Raw genomic sequence first — 19758 nt, forward strand, 5'->3', positions numbered from 1 at the left:
TTAGAAAATTCATTTGAACTGGTACATAGTAACGTTCTTTCAGTAATAAAAATATGAAGGTACTGGCATTTCTGTGTCTAACAAAGACTTTATATAATTACTAGTGTTTTTATTGGGTCAAACAATTTTTAAAAAATAGACATTTATTTGGCAGCTATTGTAACCCCACATTTTCATTTAACTGAAATATGTTGACTGGAGATGATGATTGCAGAATTTTATTGATGAGATTCATTAAGGTGAGGAAATGGCACTGATAAGAATCTGAGGATGAGGAAGTCCCATGTTTTATACTTTCTAACATTTATGGGAAGAACAGAATTTTTGGCAGTAAAGAAGTGTCAGATTCCACCTGTCACCTTTGACCTATGACATCTTCAAGGTGGTGGACACCCCTGTTCCCAGTGTATACAAAGTGGCAACTGTAAATTCACAAAATACACCCATGAACAGAGATATTTAACTGTGCAAAACATTTCACTTCAGCCATAAAATGAAACTAATGGGGCAGAAAGTAAACGGTCCTGGGTGGGGACAATCTAAATATAGAGTAATGATGTCACCATTCTAGAACAATACTGAAAAATAAACACAAAATCCTCGAGAATAAACTGAACAAAAAGAACACAAAAAAATCTGGAAGCAAATGTTTCATTTGACCTGTATAGCTCAGAGGAAACCAATAATATCGGGTACCTTCCCCTGGGCCTTCTCCACCCTCCCCCCCCCCCCCCCCACACACACACAAATAAAATAACCATTACTGAAATCCACTAAAAACATTGCCACCTATACTTGTAGCCAGTTCGAGCAGCAGAAACTTGGCTCTTGTCAATTTGTCTGTTTCGCCAAGTGGCCAACCAACCAATGACTAGTGAACTTCGTTGTACCATCCATGGAAAGGGGGGAAAGATGGAGGGGGCAGCTTTCAAACCATTAACAATGCCACGGACTAATGATTTCAAAACAAAAAATAAATCAGTCGCCTATAACTAATGACACTGAAACAACATACTGCCAAGGAAACAAAAAACGAACACCCACAACATCAAGTAGCACACAACACTAAGGTTAGTACCTCACTAACATCACTGACAATTTATAAATAAGCACCACACTCTTAGAGTGTGCAACCGCTTACTCCAATACATCCTTTGCAAACACAATCCATTTCTAATGCACTGTGCCTCAGTGTCATCATGCAACACAACTTAGGTATGTCACTGTTCAAAGCAGGTGGGTGGAATTGCACCCATTCATTGACCCAAATTTCTTATTAATTATTGTTTTGTGTGCATATTATGTACATTTTTGTGTTTCTTACAAAGCACACACACAAAATTTTACTAAGAAGTTTTATCTAGGCATTTGTTGTGGGTACTTTTATTTTAAAACCATGACAGTCATTATGATAGGCCACATGTCATAAAAGAAATTGGCACCAGAAAGTTTTGTAAACGTTTGGAGTCGTCATGGTGCTTAGCAATAAAAGCTGTATCATAGTGCTTAGCAGTGAAAGCTGTATCAATCATAAGATATGTAACTGATTTATACCCACATGAAAATAGTAGATAAATTTATATCACCATATTCAGAAAACTGTGAAACAAAATAATTGAAAGTACGGCCTACTATTTTAAAGTTGAACTTACACCATTGAGAAGTAAGTGAAAGATAATTTATTGTATTTCATACCTTTGCTTCAAAGTTACTGAAACTGGTTAAATTGTTGTTTAATAAGGTATTTTCCTTTCAGAAATTATTGCAGCCCTTCAAGTACATCCTACAGGTTCCAGGGAAGCAAATAAGAGCAAAATTAGCTCATGCATTCAATTATTGGCTTAAAATACCAGCTGATAAATTGAATGCTGTTGGAGACATTGTTCAAATGTTACATAATTCAAGTCTTCTGTAAGTATACTTTAAAATACAAAATGCAAATGAGTCAGTGTAAAGTAGTATTCTGTAAAAACTTTTCTAATATTCTTTCAGTATTGATGACATTCAAGATAATTCTGTACTAAGGCGAGGAATACCTGTTGCTCATTCAATTTATGGGGTAGCTAGCACAATAAATGCAGCAAATTATGTTTTCTTCATTGCTCTGGAGAGAGTATTAGGGCTGGGTCACCCAGAGGCAACCACTGTTTACACTGAGCAACTTTTGGAGCTTCATCGTGGGCAAGGTATGGAACTTTATTGGAGAGATAATTTCACCTGCCCTTCAGAGGAAGAATACAAACAAATGACTATCAGAAGTAAGCAATATTTATATTTATTGTTTTTAGTATTAAACATAACTTGCATGAGTGTAGTTTGCTCAACACTTTCATTGAACTGTTGTAATTAGTTGAAGAATTCTGTTAGGTAGTGCACACCTCTTCAGGTCAGCTATGACAGTAGTACGTAGAGTAGCAAATGCAGATAATGGGAGAATGCTGACTTTTATCGGGCATAATATTTTTTATGCTATACCTCTTTATAATACACAATCTTCTAGCCAAAGATTTGTTGGAACACCACAGTGCTTTACTATGCATGGTGCTACTAGAGATAGAAAGCTGTTGCCTTCCTCCAACCTTTGAACTGTCTTACCCACCCTGTTATTGACTTTACTCATTACTTTCTGTACTAACAACCGTTGCCAAAGGTGAAATAAGTGATAAGTCAGACAAATATCCTGGTATCGTCAAAACATTTTATGTTGAACAACTATACAATGGTGGTCCAAATTCTTTTTATTGTAGCTTCATTTGTGGCAGTGGCTGACCTCTGTCTGAATTCTAATTATTTTCAGAAGAACAGATTCCTTTTTTCAACTTTTTTATTGAACTACAACTTTCATATAGGTCTGATATGTATCATGCGTTGATTGTTCTCAACTACTAGAGCAATAACAAGTCATTCTATTATACTTCCCTATTAACACACTCACTCACTCTCTCTCTCTCTCTCTCTCTCTCTCTCTCTCTCTCTCTCTCTCTCTCTCTCTCTCTCTCTCTCTTGATGTTCACACTTTCAAACTGTGGAAGAATTTTCTAAAACAGTTCTCTGCTGTACTACTACTATATGGCACTTGAGGAATAATATCCTGAAAATTCAATCTTTGATTCATAATCAGTTCTCATCTCCTTGATTTGTGAACATGTTTAGGTATGCGTGGTTCAAGAGCAGATACATCACAGAAAAACCTGATAATTATTTCTTTAAAATTGTGATACATATTGTAAACTGTGGAATAATATTCCAATAATCAGGTGTGTGTGGTGCACAGTGTGTTTGTGTATGCAGCACATCTTTGCAATAGATAATACAACGTCCCCTCATTATTGCACCAACTATCAAAAATAATGCAACACAACCTAAATATCATAAAATAACAAAATAGATGTCAAGCAGCCAAAGAAATTAAACAAAACAAACAACAAACCTTTAATACAAAGACCACGAAAAAACTAAACGGTAGTAGCTTCTCGGTACCTTCACATTGGTTATACCCGGACTCAACAGAGAGTGAGACCTTATTTTTCAATTAAATTTTTCAGGAGCCCATCTTTTATGGTTGCACTGTGAAATTGCAACCAACACTATATTTCCATGTGTGGCAAGTGCCATACGGTGGTGTACAGAGTGCACATGTCCTTCCAACTTATATCTGACTACTGCATCTTCGGGGTGTAACTTTATCATATGTGGTTGAATTTGTTGTCGGATATACTGTTAGGTTTACTACACATGAACTTTTTACCATTTCAAAAACTTTGAGGTGAGAGGAGGATTTCGAAATATTTCAAAATGTTTAAAAATGTGATTGCACAGTTGTAAAGTACAGTAGCAACTTGTTATATCTCCTACTCTTTCAACTGTATGCTCAAAAAGTTAACAACTGCAGTTTCTTTGGGAGGGTTTTCACCATTTCAATGGCCATATTGGCACATATAAAAAAATGTGTGCCTCATATTTTGACCTAGACTGTAACATATTTGCAGTGTATCGGAATCAGAGAGTGGCACTTGGATAGTGTTACTTGCGAGTCAAATGCTTTTCAGAAATCAAGAAATACTGCATTACCTATTTGCTCTGATCCGAAGCTTTCAGTATGTCATGTGAGAAAAGTGTGAGTTGGTTTTCACATGATTGATGTTTTCAGAAGCCATACGGGTTGCCATTGAGGAAGTCATTCTGTTCAAGATATCTCATTATGTTTAAGTTCAGAATATTTGCTAATATTCTACAACACATTGATGTCAAGGATATTGGATGGTAGTTATATGAATCATATTTGCTACCCTTCTGGTAGAGGTGTGTGATATGTGCCTTTTTCCAAGAACAGGGCCATTTTTTTGTTCAAGACTATAGTAGACTATAGTTAGAATAGGGGCTACCTCAGCCACACATTCATTATAGAATTTGACAGTGATTCAATCAGGGCCTGGAGCTTTGTTCAGTTTTAATGATTTTAGCTGTTCATCAATACCACTGACACTAACACTTATTTCATTCATCTTTTCAGTGGTAGGAGGATTAAATTTGGGCAGTTCTTCTGGGTTTTCCTCTGTAAAGGAACATTTGAAAATAGAGTTAAGCAGTTCAGCTTTTGCTTTGCTACCTTCAGTTTCAGCTCCTGTCTCATTCGCTAGGGACTGGACGCTAACTTTGGTGCCACTAACAGCCTTCACATATGAGCAGAATTTCTTTGGATTTTGTGAAATGTCATTTGACAGTTTTCTGCTGTGGTGGTCACTGTAGGCAGCACACATTACTTTCTTGACAGCCAAGTGCATTTCATTCAGCATCTCTACCTATAGCTCTATGCTTCATTTTACACCTTATGCAGTAACCTCGGTTTCTTTAGAAGTTTCTTTACAGAGGTTGTATATCATGGAGGTTCCCTCCCATTATGAACTTTTCTACTGGGTACATATTTATCCAGTGTGTGGTCAACTATTCTTTTAAACTTGAGCCAGAGTTCCTCTATATGCTCCTGACCTGTGCTAAAAGTTTCAAGTTCCTTACTGAGATATAACATTACTAATTTTTTGTGTAGTTTACTGAACATACATATCTTTCTGCTTGTTGTGTACCAAGGCCCCTAACGTTGTCATTGTAGGGCAACAATTTATCAGGTAGCGCCAGAAACACTGTGAGATGCTGATGAAACTGTTATATGAAGAGAAATTTTCTCATTAGATATTTGTAAGGTAATTCAGAAAGACAAGGAAAAAATTTCTGCTTAGTGTAATTAATGGTGGCTCTCTTTAAATGTTAATAAGTGCAGTACAGTGTGAACCTAAACTCTATCAATAACAGTTCAGAGATTTTCTGGGGATATTTTCCGAATATTTTGGTGTGAGGGACTCTTTGATCTCACATGGCTTGTTATAGAGTAATTGGAATTAATTTGATTTCTTACCACCGTTTGTCTTTGCATCTCTTCTGCATTGAAACTACTGTGTGTGCACAGAAGTTCAAATATTAGTGGTATGTGCTCTGTATGTTCTTTGGAAATAGTCTTGTTCTCTTCACTCATGATACTTACTGTTGACAACAGTAATACCCACTTTACTTTTTACTCTTTGCTTTAAAGCTTGTAATTAGTACTGCTCACTTCTCATCTTGGTTTTTTTCCCATGGAATGCTAGTTTTAATTAAGTCATACAGACCTATATGAATAGGTTTATTTATGCAGATAGGCTGCTCCACACCTTATTTATAGGTTCTCTAAAGGCAATAGAAGAATAGCAGAACAGCACTATACTGAGCTGTTCCTGTGGTAATGGCAACAACATCACACTACTTTTGTATCTGAACTTATTCTGTTTTGTGTTTTACATTTTGATGTTGGCATACTACAAGGTTTTTCACTATTGCGTGGGTACTTTCACAATAAGAAAGGTAATTGGAGCAAAAAACCTAATAAATCAAAATTATGTTGTTATTCTGCTATGAGCCTCTGCCAACCATGGGATCGTTCTACCAAAATGCTCATATTATATTCCTGAACAGTTTCCAAAATTTAGTGACTGTGTTCAGGTTCACCTTGCATTGTGCCTGTAACAAAGAGAAAGGACCTAGTAGTATTTGATTACAGGTTTAGTGGCAAACATTTGAAGGATGTCCAACTTTTTAAATATATAAGAGAAGGCTGGCCAACCATTTAAATGTGTAAGAGTAATATTAACAAGGGCATGCATCACACCTATTCGTCATCAACGATTTTGTCCAAATTTACAGTAATTGCACGGCTTGGCCAGAAGTGAAGTGACAGAAGTGGAAGCTCTAGATGGTCAAGCATTTAGAAAAAAATGCGTTTGTGATGCGAGTTGGGCAAGGCATGACCCATTTACCCTATTGGTCAAAAGTTTTTGGTCATCTATCACAACTGTGGCTTTGTGGTTAAAACTGTTTCGAATATTCTATCATATTCCCATTATGATGATAAAATACTTTAAGTAAAAACATGTAAAGACTGTGCACCTGAGTTTTGTATTTGACTGGTTGTGTCTGTGTATTTGATCAGGTTCATACAATATTGCTTGCTAATCGGGCTGAAATTGAAAAACATGCTGTAATTGGAGCTCTGCACCCGCAAGGTTATTCTACTAGGATCACAGCAACAAAAGTTGGCATAGCCCAATCTAGTGTCCATGGTTTGCAGCTCTTCAAAGAAATTGCTGCCAATGCAAGTGTTTCACAGCTTGGAAGACCACTGCTAACATCATACAGGGGAAATCAATTCATATGTCTGCAGAGTAAATGTCAGAGGACTCAGACTACTCACGAAACTCATGAGGATGTAAATAGTATACAAGCAGCTCCAATTTCTGCATCTTTGTGAACAAGATTTATAGTGGTACATATGGAGTTAAAAGGAAACTATATTATGCAAACAAAGTAGGGTGAAAAGATGTCATTGGGCACAGCAACTTAAAAATTAGTGTGCAACTATGGTCCAAGATGTTCTTCATTGGCAAATCTGCATTTGAAATATTTGGAAGCCATTGTTGGTTGTTTGTCCACTGCCTTCATGGAGAATGTATGAAGAGTCAGTGTGGGACATCTATGGTGAAGCATGATGTAAGGTTGATCATGCTGTGGGGATGTTCTGCAGGTAATAAAGTTGGTGATCTAATGAGAATAAATGGAACATTAAAGAAGAAAGGTTATCACAGGATACTGCTCAACAATGCAGTTACATCTGGCAAGAGACTTATTGGTCACAGGTTTGTTCTATAGCAGGACATCGATCCCTAACTTGCTTTTAAATGTGCATATGGTCTGTCAGCAGAAAAGAAGGAGGTGGGGAACTGAAAAATATGATTTGGCCAAATAATTCACTTGACTTAAATCCCATTGAACTCATGTTGGATGAACTTGACAAGATCTGTGGAATAGTTTACAGACATTGTGGACTGCAAAAACACTACAAAATCTTATCTCTAGAATGCCAAGAGTTTGTGCAGCTGTTCTGAGGACAAAGGGTGGACCTTCCGAGAATTCCTGATGTTATTCTAAACAATGGATCCATTTTCAAAACTTCATATTTATTCAAGTACAAAGCCAAAATGAACAAGCTCTATACCAATGAAAAGAGAAAGTTTCAAAGTTTTTTTTGTAATGTTTTATATCAGTTTAAGAAATTTAATTCTCTGTAATTAATTAGTTTTTAATAGTTATTTAATAATTAGAAATGTGATACATTATAAATGTTCAGTGTGGCCACCACTGGCTGCACAGTAAACATCTATGCAGTAGCCAAACTCGTCCCACACACACGAAAACATATCTGTGTTACTGAGTGCACGGCAGCAGTGATCCGGTCCCGCAGTTCATTCACAGTGATTGATAGAGGCTTCCTTCACATAACTGGCTGCTTCTGAAACTATCACCACCTGCCTGCCAAAAACTTTGAAACTTCGTCTTTTCATTGATATAAAGCTTTGTCATTTTGGATTTTTACTTGAATACGTACAAATTTTTGAAAATGGGTCCATCATTTAGAATAACCCTGTATTTGTTGCTGTCTACTGGGGGTAGGAGGGTGATTTTTTTAAGCCTATCTCTCCAAGATGAAAACATTTATTGAGGTTTTTGATCAAATTCTTTACCTAATAGTAAAAATATGTATCTCAAGATTGTACTAGCATAGTGCATTTGGGGCAATCACTTTAAAACTGCATGATGGCAATCCCAGATTTTTATTTCCCTTTCCTTTTCATGCATTTTTGTGAAAATATTAATATCATAATACAGTATATTGAGAATTACTTTGGTTTATTTGCAGTGTAAGTAGCGTAAAAGCAAAAATAAGAAAATATTTCCGCAAAGGGAATCAATCCCATGATGCTTAGGGTACCACTCAATACTCTTTTGGCTGTGCCAACCATTGCCTGGAGTCTGTACACTACCATAAATGACTTATGCCTTGCCCAGCACTCACTAGACCATCTGGGGCTCCCCCTTTTTTCACTTTCATTTCTGTCAAAGCCCTTCATATACCATAAATTTGGCAAAATCAGTTATGCCAAATGGAGATGGTCCCCTAGTAAGAAGTGACATGAAATGGGATGAACATGTAATCATGTAACAGAAAACTTAGATCTATTGGAAGGGCCCTAGGAAGGTGACGTGCATCTACAGTATTTCTCCAACATTTGGAGTCCTTATAAAGTAGGCAAGACAGCAGTGCAGGGGCATATGGAGGTTAATTTTTTCTTCATACTGTATACATATGTTGTAGGACAGAAGATCACTAATACAGGTATGAACTACTCTCCACAGTGCAATGTACAGTGGCATGCGGAGTATATAAGTAGCTATAGATTTATAAAAATTTCTAAATAATTCAGTGTTTTTCGAAAAGATTTAGACAGTACAGATGAAGAACAATATGGAAACCCTTAATGTAAGGAGTCAAGTTAATGGCACATGTACATAAGTCACACAAGACAGCAATTTGGCTGCAGAGAGAACATTAGAATAACAAAAAGTTGAATATTTAGAGTTTTGAGGGACTTACCATAGCAAGTAGTCAATGAGAAAAGATTAATACCAGATGGAAGGAAGTGAATGAAGCCATCAAACCAGTGTGAACAGTGATGTTGAATTATATTTTGTTTTCAAGGAAAGTGGTTCACTGCTGTTCTTTAGTTGAGAGTGAGGATGGCTTGTGATTTTAAACTAAACTGCTTGGAAGACACCTTATCAGTACATGGTCTAATAGTTTTCCTTGATTTGGTGCAATACCACACTGAAGATCTTTTGAATCTGAAGAGATCTCACAAATATTGCTTTCATCCTTCAAATTAAGTGCAATTCATGCAATTTCACTTAAATGAAACCAACATGTTACATTGTTCATTCATTCAATGCATTAAAAAAAGGAAGCAAAGTTCTGCAGACTAATCTTAACTGGCCATTCAGCATGGACCAGCTGCCATGTCAGCCTCCACCAATGGCACCATTTCAATGTGATGTGGAGTGGTACAGGGTCAACTCACTGCTCTCCCAGCTATTGCCAATTTCCAAGCCCTTTGAGCCAGCCTCAATTTTTTTCTGCCCAAGTAACTCCTCAGTTGCCATCACAAGACTGAGTGCACCTCGTTCCAGTCCTCCTGCTGAGAAAAAATCCCTAGCAGTTGTGGGAATCATACTCAGATCCTTTTCATAACAGTCACACTGACCACTTAACTACAGAGGTGGGCATTCAGTGCATTGGGCACCCCTTGAGTTGTCATTGTGGAAATATTTTCGCTACAGAAAAGTTCCAGAGCTCATGTTACAGATGAAAGTCAGCTGTAGCAGTAGATAACAGCGTTTCAATCTTTGTTGTAATTTTATATCAACCAAAAAAAAGAACTGACAAATTTCTCTTTATGTGTCAGAGATGTAATCTGATTTGTTCTGGCCTGGTTAATTAGACAAAACTGAAATATAGGCTGTCACTTTTTTGCAGGCACTACATCTACACTCCTGGAAATGGAAAAAAGAACACATTGACACCGGTGTGTCAGACCCACCATACTTGCTCCGGACGCTGCGAGAGGGCTGTACAAGCAATGATCACAAGCACGGCACAGCGGACACACCAGGAACCGCGGTGTTGGCCGTCGAATGGCGCTAGCTGCGCAGCATTTGTGCACCGCCACCGTCAGTGTCAGCCAGTTTGCCGTGGCATACGGAGCTCCATCGCAGTCTTTAACACTGGTAGCATGCCGCGACAGCGTGGACGTGAACTGTATGTGCAGTTGACGGACTTTGAGCCAGGGCGTATAGTGGGCATGCGGGAGGCCGGGTGGACGTACCGCCGAATTGCTCAACACGGGGGGCGTGAGGTCTCCACAGTACACCGATGTTGTCGCCAGTGGTCGGCGGAAGGTGCACGTGCCCGTCGACCTGGGACCGGACCGCAGCGATGCACGGATGCACGCCAAGACCGTAGGATCCTACGCAGTGCCATAGGGGACCGCACCGCCACTTCCCAGCAAATTAGGGACACTGTTGCTCCTGGGGTATCGGCGAGGACCATTCGCAACTGTCTCCATGAAGCTGGGCTACGGTCCCGCACACCGTTAGGCCGTCTTCCGCTCACGCCCCAACATCGTGCAGCCCGCCTCCAGTGGTGTCGCGACAGGCGTGAATGGAGGGACGAATGGAGACGTGTCGTCTTCAGCGATGAGAGTCGCTTCTGCCTTGGTGCCAATGATGGTCGTATGCGTGTTTGGCGCCGTGCAGGTGAGCGCCACAATCAGGACTGCATACGACCGAGGCACACAGGGCCAGCACTCAGCATCATGGTGTGGGGAGCGATCTCCTACACTGGCCGTACACCACTGGTGATCGTCGAGGGGACACTGAATAGTGCACGGTACATCCAAACCATCATCGAACCCATCGTTCTACCATTCCTAGACCGGCAAGGGAACTTGCTGTTCCAACAGGACAATGCACGTCCGCATGTATCCCGTGCCACCCAACGTGCTCTAGAAGGTGTAAGTCAACTACCCTGGCCAGCAAGATCTCCAGATCTGTCCCCCATTGAGCATGTTTGGGACTGGATGAAGCGTCGTCTCACGCGGGGTGCACGTCCAGCACGAACGCTGGTCCAACTGAGGCGCCAGGTGGAAATGGCATGGCAAGCCGTTCCACAGGACTACATCCAGCATCTCTACAATTGTCTCCATGGGAGAATAGCAGCCTGCATTGCTGCGAAAGGTGGATATACACTGTACTAGTGCCGACATTGTGCATGCTCTGTTGCCTGTGTCTATGTGCCTATGGTTCTGTCAGTGTGATCATGTGATGTATCTGACCCCAGGAATGTGTCAATAAAGTTTCCCCTTCCTGGGACAATGAATTCACGGTGTTCTTATTTCAATTTCCAGGAGTGTATTTCAGGTTTAGACAAAACCTCGTTCCCTGGACATGTATTTCCTAATTCTTTTTTGTTTAAATAATATGACCATCTGAAAAATTATCATGTTAAGTGAGAGTTCACTTATGAATATTGAACCAGAACTTTTAATTCTCAGTCTATATTAGAATAAGTTTGTGGCAGTCAACATGACTTTCACATAGAGTAATCCTTTGCTAGTGTGATAAGTGGAAAGTTATAATGGTCTTGGAGTTGCTGGGTATGCTGCTTCTCAGATCAGAAGAGAGGAAAGAGGTTATTCCTTCAGCAGGACCATTGCTAGTGAAGTACTTAACTTTACATATTAATGTTTGGATTTGTAGCTGCTGTGCTTTCTGGTGTAGATCCACATTTTCCATTTATAGCATCTACTGTACTAGATAAGGTTTTGTGGAGATTTAGTAGATTTCTGAAGATGTTTTCTTCACATTCCATGCAATATGGTGGAGAGCTGTGTAGCTGTTTTCAGGTTGATTAATGTGTCACTGTCTTTTTATATCTTATCCCAGAAGTCGTGAGGTGGGTGGTGGGTCGAGACCATGGTTCAGAGTCCACTATTTGCATTCATTTTGTTCCATTTCAGCAAGCCCTATACTTATTGTATTCATAGAATATTTGTCATATTGAAAATTAACAGGACCCGTCTCCAAGCTATAGCATTGTGCGTTCTTCCATCCATCCTTTTCACTGAAAATTGAATGACACTTGTGTAGTGAATTATTGTCTACTACTTTATGACTAGAGAAAAGCAGCAGTCATGCCTAGTTGACTAAAGTGATGCCCAACTGAATCTTTGTTGTTATATATAAGATTTGTCCCGTAACTGCTTTGTGGACTAGCTTGAAGCAACATCAGAGTAAAATGTATGAATAAAAATGCATGAATTTTAAAATGAGCATTACCTTTAGGTAGGAAAAAACATAAATTCTCTCTGAATCTAAGTCTGTTTCATGTGTACATAGTGTTTATAAATTGTGCTATACAAAGAAACAAAATTAAGTTTGTTCTGTAATACTTTGTGTTACTATTTATACATTTTAAAAGTTGACCTTCATTAGAGTAATAGTTTCAGGATGAAGCTAAATATTTTTTTTTATTTTACAGAAACTGGTGGATTATTTATGCTTGCAATTAGGTTGATGCAGCTCTTTAGTGAAAACAAAGCTGACTTCACAAAACTGGCTGCTGTATTAGGATTATACTTCCAAATAAGGGATGATTACTGCAATCTGTGCTTACAAGAGGTAAGAGGAATTTATGTGTTTGGATTGTAATAGAACTGTCACATAACTACAGTAAAGAAAAATATGACTTTTGTTGATGTTCATTGCCTAAATTATGTAACCATTTTCTCCTCTTTATAATGACACACACTTATCAGAAATGTGTATCACAGCAACATACATTTTCATAGTTATGTAACAAATCCCATTCTCTCTTGTTGTCTGTATGTCATGATCAAAAAACATTTGTTAGTGTTTATTTATTTGTTTATCTATTTTTTAATCTCATGAAATGGTGTGTAAGCAAAGAAGTTGTCTTTTGTTTCCCTGATAGAGAAATAAAACTTGACATTTGAAGGAAAATTCAAATTATCAACAATTGTAAATGTACAAGTATTGTGAAATCTCATTTTTAGAGCACTGAGCTTCTTTATTCATATTTTCAGGCTCATATGTTTAAGGCTGTCTCGTAGTAGGAAGATAACAGATATAGTGCCTAAATAGGCTGTTCCAGCTCACATGCCCACCAGCAGACACAGGCCCAGGTGGGCAAGGGTGGGTAAACAGCTAATGTGCGGGACATCTTGCAGCTGGACCATAGCGTATACAGTTGTGTACAGTCAAGGATGGCCACACTGCTTGCGCAAAATGTGTTCAGTACAACCATCTGGCAGCTAGCCTACACTACCTGTCTCTTCCTGCAAGCACATTGAGGGGCAACCATGGGGGCCCTTGCCCCATGGAGCAATGTTGGAACAGCCTAGCCAGCCTACAACATGTTTCTAATCGTGAATAACTCAGTAACAGTTAAAAGTACTGTTATTGCATCCAGCACCATCATTGAACATCAGTGATCTAATACATGGTCTAATAGACAGGCAAGCAAACAAGAATGGACTTGCAGCTAAGCGTGTTGGTGATGTTATTTCTCAAAGTTAAAAACAAAAATGCACTACGGAGCGAGGTGCCTTAGTTGTTAGCACACTGGACTCGCATTTTGGAGCACAACGGTTCAAACCCATATCTGGCCATACTGATTTAGGTTTTCCATGATTTCCCAAAATCAGTTTAGCCGAATGCTAGGGTGGTTCCTTTGAAAGGACACAACCGACTTCCTTCCCCATCCTTCTCGAAACTGAAGGGACTGATGATCTCATTGTTTGGTCCTCTCCCCCAAACCAGCCAACCAACCAAACATAATAATAGTAATAATATTAATAATAAATACCTATCAAGACCAAAACTAGCTTAGTAAGGCAATACATTGTAAGTTTCTATTCAGAAAAGGCAGCTTGCAGTACAAAGAGAGGAGGATAGTAAATGCCATATTTTCAGAGTCATTGTCACTTAGTCAGAAACTAGGTAAGGTGAGGGAGAATAGAATTCTCAGTGAGGCCAGAGTAAGGGAGTTGACTTTACAGTAGCTAATGAGGAGAACTGGGTAACAACAGACATTTGAAAGGGGAAGTTCTGTACACACGTGATTGTTCAACATTAAATATGGTAATCTTATTTTCCTAAGGAAACTCCAGTACAGTTGAACTGACTGAACACTGTTCACATTCACTATATAATTTTGAAGTTGTGGCTGACATTAATAGCCTTTCCAAATTAATCTTTTCTCTCTGAAATAACCAACGTGCTTGTTTCCAACAAGTCAAGACCCAAAACTGTTGGGAAGCTTCTTGCTCATACCACACTGCTTCCAAATCACCATATAACTGGCTAGGGAATAATTGACTACTAAGAAAAATCTCTTGAAATAATAAACATCACCTATAATTCAAATTTTGATCTGTTGAGAACTAATATTTCCACATTTCATCCACGAATCTATTTTATTGCTGTAATTGCAGTAGGAATTGCCTCTAAAGGACTGTTCACACTGCATCCTGGGCCAAGACATGCTGGAGTGGGCCATGATGCACTGGGCCAAGACATGTTGGACTGGGCTGTGATGCACCGGGCTGTCAAACCTGTTGTTTTGCGTTGCAGTGTTCACACTGACGACCAGGCCATGAGCGGATGTCAAGAGCTGTGCCATGCCCAATGACATTCACAATATTTAATATTTCCAGTGCAGGCCAGTGAAGCTATGCTTCAGCTTCTGCAGTGAACATGTCAGATGTCTCATGTCTGTTTTCATCAGAAATGTTGCTGAACAAGTTAATCTTTTTAAAGTTGTTCCTTCTCATTTCACAGTCAGTGAGGTAAAATTACAACTGTTGTAATGATACACGAAAAGTTAATTAGCCCATCTACATTTACTGAGTCCATCTACTTTCATACATCTATAACAATAGGAAACTAAAGAACCATATTTTCTTACTCACTGTTATTAATCATTAAAATGATGAAATTGAAATGTAAAAACCTTAATGACAGGTACAGAGAACAACTTAAAACTTACCAAACTGAGGTCAGGTGGTGCAGGGACAAGCCCATCGAAACGCAGTTTCACCACATGAATTTCGTAATATATCTTAATTCTAAGAGCTGTCCACAGTTCCTTGTCAGTGGAAACAGAAACAGTGACCCAAATGGCATTATCTCAAGAATTTTCATCTATCAGTCTGCGCGCCTCACAGTATGAAGCAAATCATTCTGAGAAGTTGTTACTGGCACCAGTCGAATCATGAATAAGAAAGGAAAAAAATAGTGGGACTCAATAAACTCTCTTCCTCTTCAGAGGAAACCATTTGTTAAAATAGAAGTGCTTGACTATAATGAATTGAAGGCAGTTGGTTCTGTACAAAGTTCTACTTGCAAACAATGATTGTTGTACACTAATTTGTCTTGCAGTGTTGTTATTTCGAACTTTTCTTTTGCTGTTATACTCCTGTGAAAATTTGCATTCTGTTTCGAAATGTAAAGAAAGGAACTCACCTATATTTATGTATCTTTCTATGGGCGAGTCCATAACTTGATGAGTCACAGCACTGTGAAATCAGTACCAGTAAAAGAATAGTCATTGATCTGTGCAGTAGCACAAACTGACTGATGGTGAATAACTGAAGGCTGCACTTTATTATGTATGACCTTGCACATCAGCTGTCGAAGAGTGGGTGCCCTTGCTGGTGCAGGTCAGCCCGTTGGTGGGGGGAGAGGAAGGAACAATAACATGCACACTTGCATCAGTTGATCAGTCAATAGTAAATTGTTCACCTGCTCTGCAGTGTTTGAGAGTATGCTGAACCCGGCCATTATTGTTTCTAATGACCTCAAGGTTGACAGGCATTAAACCATAATTTTCCTTCCTTGATTCTGTTAAAATAGAAAAATCTAAATGGAATCTCCTTAGAGAGAGAGACAAGATTTTAATAATTTCGTAAGATGAGATCAAGCAGTTCAGAGAGAAGGCCATTGAAATACAGTTCCACTTGCCCATGGTTCATAATATGAACTTCCTATTAGAAATATTATTCATAAGAATATACATATTTTTAGATTGAAGGAGACCACTCACCAAAGAGCAGAAGCGTTGAGTCTTTGATAGGCAAACACAAAAAGAAAGAAAACTTGCTATCTTTTGGAGTAATCGTTTTTCAAGCTCAAAAGCTAGCAAGTTTTCTTTCTTGTGTTTTTCCTAGTCAACAACTCAATGCTTGTGCTTGTACTTTCCTTTAATCCAAAAGTGCATACACTCTACCAGAACTTTCCTACATTTGTTATTCCTAAGAGCTTTCCACTGTTCTCTAAAAGTGGAGATAGGGTCTGCCTAAACCACAAAATTATTTCACCAGCTGCGACATAGTCACACATACGAACAGTCATCTAATACTATGAAATGTTTTTTTTTTTTTTCTTATTTTTTTTATTATTCCTGTCTTTGATAACAATATCAGTACTTTTGACGATGACCGGTTTCAGTCCGTAATGACCATCCTCAGAGCTTTTCTAAACCATGTCCTAAAGTGATAAGGCCATAATGGCATTGTTAAAATATATAAATATAGTCAGCACAGCATTGTCACATAGATCTAGGCTAAGGTGTAGAATAGGCAACATCGTCCATACAGTCATTATTGCTACTGGCTACTTCAGTAGCCAGTAGCAATAACGTGGCCTATTCTACACCTTATTTTGGAGAAGAGAGATTAAGCATTGCACAGTGTTTGCTATGAGAAGTAGACAAAATTGAAAGAAAGCTTTGCAAGTTTTTGAACGTTTTCCGTGAGTTACAGCTGTTGATTTTCCTTAAGGTCATGAGAAACATAGGCCTACTTAGAAAAAGATTAGAGGACATGAGGGCCACAAATTGAACTGCACTAAAGGGAGACAGTGATTTTTTTCCAGTTGTTAAACAGTGTCCATCAATTTTCTATTCTGCAGTAACTTATCTCAGAAGTTGCCTTTTGCCAATCATATAAAGATTGAAACTTCCGGGCAGATTAAAACTGTGTGCCCGACCGAGACTCGAACTCCCGAGTTCGAGTCTCGGTCGGGCACACAGTTTTAATCTGCCAGGAAGTTTCATATCAGCGCACACTCCGCTGCAGAGTGAAAATCTCATTCTGCATATGAAGATTGTTAGAGAAACCATATAACAATTTTCCACAGGAAAACAACTCTGGAAAACTGAATTCAGTATTTTGGCATTCTTTTTATTATCTGTTTCAACACCAGTATTAATAAGCAATTGAATTGATGATTTTGATCCTGTCTAAGTTAACGTTCTTTCCTTTACTGTAGCAGATTTTAATCACAATCCACATATATAAGATTCTGTATAGATCATATGAAAGAACACTCCTGAGAATGACGTTCTTGGATAAACATTTTCAGGCTTCATGACATGTCAGTTCAAGATAAAACCTCAAGATTTCAATGACTACCACATTTTCTTAGTCAAAAGCACCTAGCTGCTCCCTTGGTGGCCATATAGAGCGCATGGACAGCTTCTAAATGTTTGGTGTATGTTATACTTACATCAGGCTGCCATAGTGGTGTCAGTGTCTGTGCTGATGGTGCCACAGCTCCCATAGGAGTGTAAAAAGTTTGGCGAATTTCTGTTTCTTTTCAGTTTCGAGAGCTCGTTTTCATGCACCACTGCTGTCCCAGATAAACTTAGTCTTAGATGTTCTAATTTCTATGCATCTTTAATAACAGAAACACAGTATGTATAAGCCTGGGACAAAAGTGTCTTCAAACAGTATCTTGTGCTTATTTTTGAGGTATGTTCAGCAGCTGCTGATTTCTCAAATTCGTGATTTTTTTTTTTTTTAAATCTCCTGTTGATGCTGTATAAAGCACTTTCAAATGATACAGATGGGCTTCCCAATGCTTCCACACGCACAGGGGGTATTATAAATCTCAGTGACCCCGAGGCTGAGACTGGCCTTAACCAGTTGTAGCATTTCCCAAATAGATCTTAATTCTAGGACTATTCCTAGGACCCTGCCTGTTTTACTATATGTATTATTGCAGAAATGAAGGATCACAGTAAACGAATCATCATTTGATTTTTCAGTGTTTCCACATTTATGTTTCTTGGAGAGTGCCAACTTTATATCACATGCCCCATAGGAATTCTGTCATAATACATACTACAGATGATTCATTTTGGAATCCAAGTGATCCTCATCACAACCAGTTTTATCTTTGTATGCCAGTACATTTAAAATGGCTTTCTTCTGGACTGGATGGTTGGAGGCTTACACTCCGAGGTATGGATCAGTGTATGTCAGCTTGCAGTACAGATTGGCTGAGTTGCCCCTCTCATGTTTGTTGTTCCGGAACATCTAAAAATGGCAACTTTCCTTCTCTCTTTGTCACCCCAGTCTACTGGATGTTTGGGCATAAGTACCGTATTTCATGGCTCAAGGCACTGCTGAAGAGCTTTGACACCATGTGGTCATTCCATAAACATGTCATCTACGTAATGATAATGTGAAGATAGACAAAATAGAGCCAAATTTAATTAAAAATTAAATTAAATTAGAATGTGAGAGAATAACTTCATCTGGGATAGTGGAAACAATCTTGGTGATGTGTGGACTGAGCTCAATACTGGGAAGAAACAGAGAAACAGACTGAGTTTTTTATGTTCCCATGGGAGCGGTGGTGCCACTAATGCAGACATTGACACCTCTGTGGCAGCTTGATGTAATTATAATGTCTGTTGACCAGTTAGAAGCTATTGCTTTGCTACATAATGCCACAACAGCAGTAGCCACAGCACTCAGCTGCTCTTGGCGAAGACAGTGATGCTAATCATTGAAAGCTTGAAGTCTTATTGGGAACTGATGTGGTCAGAAGTTCAAGAATGTCATTAGACAGAAGAACCTGTTTATTCATCTATGCTTCTAACATCGATCTGTTGCTGGATTGTGGAACGTGTTTTTTTATCCTCACGCGTTAAGACCCCTACAGAAAAATTAACACTTATTTTTCAAACAGACATCTTGGAAACCCGGTGCCCTCTGTTCATCCTTGAGAACCAGAGCACTGTGGATAATCTAAATTTACATAATGGTTTATGCCAGGTTCCCTGAATTCTTGAAGGTATTTGATAATGGCCTGCACTGTTAGTGAACAGAATGAAACCTAGTGGAATGTCAGACTGGCTTTGTGATTGGATTTAGGACTTCATGGCAGATAAAATTCAGCACATCATTTGTAACCACCACCAGAACTATACTGCAGCACGCACCAATAACTGTCTTGTTGAATATAAGTGTAGAAGTGAAACAGTCAATATTGTGAAATATAATTGATGGAACATTGATGAATTGAAATGATATAACAATAATTGGACATTATAATACAGGATGACACAGAAAAACGGGAACATTTCCACAATTGAATAAAACTAGAAGTGATGAAGGAAAGAAATTGCATTCATAGTAATTGAAACCTTACATTCTGAAACCTTACAACTTTGCCATGTACGAAACATTGATGGCATTTATCATTTTTTAAAATTAAATGCTTTAGGTGGCGTCCTCCTGTACGAATACATTCGTGAAATCTCCTGTTAAGATTCCTCATTGACTGCTGCAACATCTCAGCTGGGATACTGTGAATTGCATCCTGAATTCTCTGCTTTAACTCATCAAGGGTTCTTGGTCGAGTCGTGTAGACTTTGCTCTCGAGGTAGCCCCATAAGAAAAGATCACAAAC

The 19758-nt window shown here is 38.7% G+C and overlaps 2 protein-coding genes across 3 annotated transcripts in view; one reads left to right on the forward strand and one right to left on the reverse strand.

Annotated features, from left to right (window-relative positions):
• The window catches only part of LOC126415592 (uncharacterized), a 39165-nt gene extending 23530 nt beyond the window's left edge, over positions 1-15635 (reverse strand). The window contains exon 1 of the mRNA XM_050083440.1: positions 15523-15635. Coding sequence (XP_049939397.1) covers positions 15523-15556 — 34 coding nt within the window. The 5' untranslated portion in view covers positions 15557-15635. The remainder of the gene's footprint in view (positions 1-15522) is intronic.
• Positions 1-19758, forward strand: part of LOC126415566 (terpene synthase) — a 42448-nt gene that overhangs the window by 1498 nt on the left and 21192 nt on the right. The window contains exons 2-4 of one of the 2 annotated variants that reach the window (XM_050083439.1): positions 1757-1911; positions 1993-2186; positions 12518-12657. In XM_050083439.1, the coding sequence (XP_049939396.1) occupies positions 1757-1911; positions 1993-2186; positions 12518-12657 (489 nt within the window). Of the gene's footprint in view, positions 1-1756; positions 1912-1992; positions 2259-12517; positions 12658-19758 lie in introns of both variants that reach the window. The other variant, XM_050083438.1, reaches the window with a different exon arrangement.

This window comes from Schistocerca serialis, chromosome 1 (assembly GCF_023864345.2).
Source record: "Schistocerca serialis cubense isolate TAMUIC-IGC-003099 chromosome 1, iqSchSeri2.2, whole genome shotgun sequence".
NCBI classification, from domain to species: Eukaryota; Metazoa; Arthropoda; class Insecta; order Orthoptera; family Acrididae; genus Schistocerca; species Schistocerca serialis.